Source organism: Alosa alosa, chromosome 23, assembly GCF_017589495.1.
Source record: "Alosa alosa isolate M-15738 ecotype Scorff River chromosome 23, AALO_Geno_1.1, whole genome shotgun sequence".
In the NCBI taxonomy this organism is placed as follows: domain Eukaryota; kingdom Metazoa; phylum Chordata; class Actinopteri; order Clupeiformes; family Clupeidae; genus Alosa; species Alosa alosa.
In genome coordinates, this window is record NC_063211.1 from 22,764,464 (window position 1) to 22,771,813 (window position 7,350).

Genomic DNA, 7,350 nt, shown 5'->3' on the forward strand with positions numbered 1-7,350 from the left:
ACCTGAAATAATCCCTGTAAATCAATTTACTTTCTACCTGTCTGGCCTTGGAGATTCTGGACAAAAAGACCACAGTGCCTCCAATTCAACTGAATGGAATGCAGCCGGGAATTGATTTTATCCCCCCTCCACCTCCTTCTTTTGCCACCAACACAAACGAGCTCAACTTATCTTCACTTGTGATTCACAACGCTGGCCCCGTGTACCAGTTGGCTATTATCTGAGCCACCATAATGTCAGTGATCTAGGGCAAGTGAAGCCGTTCTTCTCAAATTAACTTCAGCAGGATGTGATTAAAAGTCTTCCAAGAATTTAGGAAAGTTAAGATGCAGTCCAGTGCTATGCCAATGATTTTGTGCTGGTCCAGGAGAACACAAATGGCTATTCTTCTCTATAATCCCCCCAAACAATAAACATGTTATGTGTAATTAAAACCTGTTTTTTGTCCATTGGTCTTTGTGCAGGTGGTGGATATCAAGGAGAAATTGAAAGAGTCCAAGAGGTTCTGGTCTGGCTTGCCGAACAGCATCTGCTCAGAAGGGAGGGTAGTGAGCTCTGACTCAGAGCAGTGCTGGAACAGTCACACCAAGGGCAGGTAAGATGGCTATCAGGATGTCATCCTCTCTCTTCCACAGACAGGAAGTGTCAAGAGTGAGAGGATCTCACTGTCAGGGACATGCATGTAATAGAAAAAAAAAAAGAGTGTGTGTGTGTGTGTGTGTGTGTGTGTGTGTGTGCGTGCCTGTGCATGTGTGTGTGTATGTGTGTCTATGGGGGGTTGTGAGAAGGTTAAATCCCCTCACATGGGTGTATGAGTTTTATACAGTTATGGCGGTGCAATTTCATCCAAGGTATCCCAGGGGAAGCAATATTCATTCACGTGTCCCATATAAGGCAGCAGCTGGTACTGTATAACAAAAAGCCCATACAAATGTGCCATTACAAAGTGTAGGAAATAGTTTGGCATTTACCATAAATATTACTACACTATCAATCTATAATTCATTGATTTTATAAGTATCTTTTAAAGTGATTCCAGGTTGTCTAAGATCATCTTTTGGAGAGCTTATGAAGCGTTTGGCTTTTATCTCATGCAGTGCTGGATGAGAGCATCTACTGGTTTCATTGGATGTGTAATCATTGTTGCCATAGTTTTGTTGTTTTCACTCTGCTGACAGGAGCTTGACAGCCACTCAACACTGAGCAAAAAGATGCATTACGTTGAGTGCTGATCTGGACTTTTGTATTTGTCGTTGACAACTTGAAAAATTGTAGGTTTGCTCGCTCCACCAACTGATGTTTTTGAACTGACAATGGGTTTCTAACAGGAAATGTCTGGTAGAAATGTGGCGATGATGCAGGTTTGGTAGAAATGCTGCTGTTTAAGTGTGAGATTCATTTCAACAGTGTGTACGATGTTGCCATCAACAGAACACACTACACACCACCAAGGTAGATAATCATTTATGGATGTTCAATGTGGTTTGTGAGCAGAATGACAAATCCTCCAAAATGAGTCCAGGGGCGCCTGCAGGAATGAATCCTGTGGTACGCACACCCACCTACAGAACCTGCAGAGTTGGGAAGTTATGGTAAGCCAATTTGGTGTGAATACACGCGCACAGGGGAAATTCTCTCTCGTTGTTGAGTAACGCACAGTGCGTACGGCCATGCACCTGCAGGCACACCTGAGTAAGTCCTTCCAAAGTGGGGAATGACAGACACAATTTGAATACTGCAATAAGGGTGCAGTGAGAATGGGGATATGGCCAACTGCTGTTTTATTATGAAAGCTATTTCTTTGGTTTAGTGTAGTAGCTTTACATGTATTAGTGCTTATAGTTGTATAGCATTGCAAGGCAGGATCAAGCTATGAGTGCATTTACATGCAGGAAACCAACTGACAGCTCACCTGCTCTATCAACACACATGCTGACACGTCATCTTTATGGAGGGAAAACTGGAGTTGATATTCAACACACCCTCTTCCCAAAACTGAACCGGACATTCTGCTCCTGGATATCTGCATGGAGTCTTTAAACACCAGGCAGGAAAGCCTGGCAGGCCAACCAGCCTCACCCCCTGCTTTGGCCTTCCCATCCCTGAGTGATAACATTACCAGATGGTGTCATAAAAATCCTTTTTTACTTCACTGGTTCCCTCCCCTCTTCCCAATAGACAGGAGTCTGCCACAGAAACCACTAATAGGGCCACTGTGGGTGTCTTGAAACGATAAAAGGTGCTTATTACTTGTGATGTGGTGGTTCTTCACATGAGAAAGCCCCCTTTCCTCTCCCTTTTTTCACGTTCCCATGACGCTCTGCTTTGAGTCTTACTTGAAATGTCACTGTGCTACAAAATATGTCTGGACTGCTTTAAGCCAATCCATTTTTTTCTGACAATTAAAAATGAAGAACTCTCTCAAACATAAAATATGGATGGAGTTATTGTCCTCTACATTTTGTGTTAAGGTCAGTGAGCAGTGAATTAGTTTAGAGGCCACCCAAAGCACTCGATCCAATCCAGGACACGCAATGCCGTACTCAGTAGTGAAGGAATCTTACAGGATTGCGCACTAACGCTGGTGGAAGCGTTTTCAGGTGGGTTCAGTCAAAGGTCTCCCCAGCTTGCTCCCGTGACCTCAACCCAGCAACCCCCAACTCCCCCACCCCACCTCCGTGCCAGTGATCTCTCCGCAAACATTTACCAGCTGTGACAGTCAGAGGAGGTAAACAAGCGTGCAGAGGAGATGAGTTGGGAAAACACGGAAGCCCTTGTCCCTCACCCCCCCCTGATGGCCCCAGCAATGAGACGACACAAGTAGAAACGGGGGACGGAGCGTAATGGGCTGTCTCCTCTCATTATGCTGCCCAGTTTTATGGCCACTCCAGAACTCTCCAGCTCAAAGGGACCTTCATGCTGCTCGCCACTTTTTAAACGACTTAATGACTTTCTGTGTGGACACTTTCTCAAAGATGGTACTGGCATTGTGTAATTCTGAAGTGTCCCCTATATGTCCATTGCAATGAGGTGTGTGTGTGTGTCTGTGTGTGTGTGTGTGCATGTGTGTGTGTGTGTTTGGCAAGGCATACTGCTTATTACACCAGTCAATAAAGGAAGCATATGATACATAATATTTTAGTATCAGATCATAACATACACTAGGCTATATGCAGCACTCAACAACATGAGATTGCCATAAAGAAGCTTACAATATTATGTATGCACAGGAAGGCATTGTAACAATGACAGTTGTAATGAATTTAGACAGTGTGAAGAGGACATTACCAGTAGAAAATGTATAGAAAATGTGACAAAGGCAGTAAAGGATATTGAATGAACAAGAAGTCTGTGAATGACTTTTGAGACTGAGTGTGAGTGGAATGTCATTAGAATGACTAAATGTTCCATCATTCTGATTATATTATATGCCACACCGTTTTGCATTTCAAAAGGATTCTTACATTTTTAACGGGCTGTTTTGCAGGTACTTCCCTGAAGTAGTGAAGGACGGTTTGACAAATCAGCTGCACAATCCCGAGGTGGAGGTGGACATCACTCGACCTGACACCTTCATCCGCCAGCAGATCATGACGCTCCGCATGATGACCACGAAGTTACGGAACGCATACAACGGCAACGACATCTACTTTCAAGATTCCAGTGAGTGCGCACTACAACACATTGGCACCTAGATAAAATAGACATAATGGATTATGAGTCAAGTCAAGTCAACTTTATTTATATAGCACATTTAGCACAACATAATTGACCCAAAGTGCTTCACATATAAAAACAAAGCAAAAACATAATAATAATATTAATATTAATAATAACCTTCATCAAAAAATAAAAACAATAAAAACACAATAAGGTGGTAGATGGGGTGGGGGGTTATGGCACGTTAAAAGCTTGGGGGAAAATAAAAGTCTGTAAGTCGTTAAATAAAAGTCTGTAACAGTCAGTGGTGGGAGAGGACTTAATGTGGGTAGGTAGACTATTCCAGAGTTGGGGGGCAACAACAGTGAAAGCTCTGTGACCCTTTGTTTTGGGGGCACAGACGAGATTGAGAGAAGAGGACCTAAGCGATCGTGGAGCACAGTAAGGGTTGAAAAGGTCACATAGATATTGAGGTGTCAAGCCATTGAGGGTTTTGAAAACAAAAATTAGCATTTTAAAGTCAATTCTGTGCTCCACAGGTAGCCAGTGCAGATGAGCCAACTCAGGAGTTATGTGCTACGTTTCTTAGACCCACTTAATAGCAGCTGCATTTTGAACTATTTGAAGTCTATTGAGGGTGGAGTGAGTGAGGCTTACATACAGTGAGTTACAGTAGTCCAGCCTTGATGTGACGAAGGCGTGTATGAGTGTTTCAAGGTCCGAAAAAGACAGAGGGCTTTAATTTAGCAATGGTTCTCAACTGGACCATTTCATATTGACATTGTCTTTTGTGGCATTTACTCAATGTGTCATGCAGAGGGTTTGAACAACAGCCTTACATGTCAACCATGTCTCATCCTAAGCAGGTGTCTTTTCCAGCAGAGCTAGAGTGAAGACATAATGACAGTAATGTTTCACTTCTTTGGGTTTCATTTTACCCAGAATCAATGAACTGTTTGTGAAATGAAACAATTTCAATGACAACCACAGGCCTCAGGCTGGGTTTGTGTCAGACAGCTTTATTGGAAAATGAGTTAAATATGAAATATAACCAATAATATGTGTTTACAAATTTCCCAAAGCCTCCCAGAAGGAAAACACAGAGAGAAAAACAGATAAATAAAACCCTCCAAACATAACAGGCGATAACACTCCTCTCAGGATTAGACAAAGCATGAGAATGATGCTATGGAGCTTGTTTTGTAGTATTTCATGTAAAAACAAATATTGTTCCCATTTCATGCTGTTGTAAATGTTCATTGAAGAGACTATCTGACCTCCAAGCACAAACATAACTGAAGTGCCATGCCAAACAGGGAAGCATTCTGCTTTTTGTCATATGTATTGTTGTCAAATAAGTAAGCCTGCAAAACAACTCACTCTGTCTCAGTCGCTTTATTTCATCATCAGTGATTAGTGCCAAAACGCCCCTTCTTCCTGTTTCTCACACACACTTGCATACACAAGCCCTGTTGTACACGTGAAATAGGATCCAGGGCTTTCAGTCTAAGAGGCCTTGCAGTGGCCCAGTTCAGCAACAATGATGCCTTCAGGCAAGGGGACTAACACTGTGACGTCCTGGCCAAACCGAGCTGGCCCTAACCTTGTAACCGAGAGCACAGTGGTTAGCATCAGCCACCACCACATCAGTGTTTACTGTCACAGATCTCTCGGTGGACAATTAGTGGACACCTCTAAGCACAGGAAAGGATTTACACCTTGATTCAGCCTTGAGTATGTGTGCTGTCATTTCAGACGGCCTAGAAGTGTGTTTGCAGATGCTCTCACTCACTTACATTGTTTGTTTGTGTGTGTGTGTTTTGTGTGTGTGTGTGTGTGTGTGTGTGTGACTGGGTGTTTTGGAGTGAGAGTATACGTATCTGTGGGTGTTGTGGGTCTTCTTTGGGTGTGAATTTCTACATCATCTGAAGACAGAGCCTATGGTTTTATGTTTGCACACGTGTGTTTTCTATGTGTACTCAATCCCTCTGTGTGTGTTTGTGTGTGTGTGCACACCTGTGTTCTCTCCCAGGTGACGAGGGCAGTGGCTCGGGCAGCGGGAGCGGCTGTACGGAAGGCTGCACCACAGAGTTCGAGTTCACCGGGACCGAGGCCCCTGTGGTAAGCGCTGACCGCAGCGATGGTCAGGCCGCCTCTGGCCACGCCACGTCCTGTGTGGCCGCCTCGTCTGTCCTCCTCACGTCACTGGCACTGCAGCTGGTCCTGCTCTGGCAGTGGAGATAATGGTAGTGTGAGGGGTGGGAGAGAGAGAGAAGTATAGAGAGAGAGAGAAGGATAGAGAGAGAGAGAAGGATAGAGAGAGAGAGTGGGATAGAGAGAGAGAGAGGGATAGAGAGACAAGGGCAGATAGGAATCACCATGGACTCTCTGAACGTCAGACAGCGCAGCAGCACAGATGTGGACGCTCATGCTGTCAGCCTTTCCCAAACCGGACAATTTTACTAAAAAAAAAAAAAAAAATAGAAAAGAAATGGAGAAAAAAATTAAATACGTTGGAAAGAGAGAACAAGAAAGAGAGAGAGAGAGAGAGAGAGGTGAAGAGAGTGAAAAACGTCAAATGAAATTGAAATGAGAGAAACCCCCCAGGTGGAGAGCAGCTTCACTGCGAGGGGAGAAACGAATGAGAGTGTGCACCTCTGCATCCTGCTTGTTCCAAAGAATGCCCGGTGCCACCATCAAAACAGCTTTCGATCACGGCCAACAACTACTTTTTCTTCTCATTTCCATCACTGAGGCGCAGCTCGCTCAGTCGGAGTACAGCAAAGAAACACAAAAAGGACAAAAAAAGATTCAAAAAAGAAAATAAATTCTATTTTTTGTTGTTTTGTTTTATACTGACTAAATGGAACCTTTAAAATGTAAAAAAAAGAGAAAAAAAAATCCCTGAAGTCTGTTTTGCCCTGTTCAGCCCCTCCAACCCAGAGCAACAAATAGTGATGTGCAGATACTCACATTCTACTGTGAGTAAACATGAGAAGGTTGTTATTTTTGATTCTCCGAGCTTTTAATTCTGCATATGCACACAAATGGCGTGTCATTGCTGTGATTGAAGAGAAATTTGAACGAATTTTAGAGTTGAAAGCTTAACACAGTTTTGCACACATTTGAAAGTAAACATTACATGAAAGGCTTAGTATAAACAACTTCAGCTTTTGCACAGATTTGGTTGGTTCAATCTTTTTATTAATATAATCTTTGTTTTTTTTTTCTTATGAAGAGAAAAGAAAAATTATTTATATTTTCGAAAATAGCTATATTTTAGCCTCTATCAACATTGGATCTAAATTAACATCATATCTAACAGAGCTTATTATGCTGATTTTAACAGTCTGTTCCTTTAAAATGCAGGCATTAATTTATTTTCTTTTTTTTTCTTTAGTTTTTTTTTGAGAGCATTGATGTTTTTGGTGAAGTCAGTCTAACTGCAAATGGAGGACTAAGTAAAATTCCCTTACCGTTAATCTGGTGTGTGTGAATGAAGTCCTCATCCAGAGTGCACACATTTGTGACATTATGACACATGAATGTGTTGATGAAATAACCTGATAACACCCCACCATCCAAAACTCATCACTGCAAAGCACACCTATCAGTGTCACCTCACAGTGAACTGTATATCTAATTAAAACTTAACAAATTCTACCCTGTTCAGATTAGGTGTTGGGGGAA

The 7,350-nt window shown here is 42.6% G+C and overlaps 1 protein-coding gene across 2 annotated transcripts in view; it reads left to right on the plus strand.

The window, feature by feature from the left end:
- The window catches only part of gpc6a (glypican 6a), a 125,701-nt gene extending 118,351 nt beyond the window's left edge, over positions 1-7,350 (plus strand). For both annotated transcript variants that reach the window (XM_048235431.1, XM_048235432.1), the window contains 3 exons: positions 465-595; positions 3,488-3,663; positions 5,693-7,350. In XM_048235431.1, the coding sequence (XP_048091388.1) occupies positions 465-595; positions 3,488-3,663; positions 5,693-5,904 (519 nt within the window). In that variant the 3' untranslated portion in view covers positions 5,905-7,350. The remainder of the gene's footprint in view (positions 1-464; positions 596-3,487; positions 3,664-5,692) is intronic.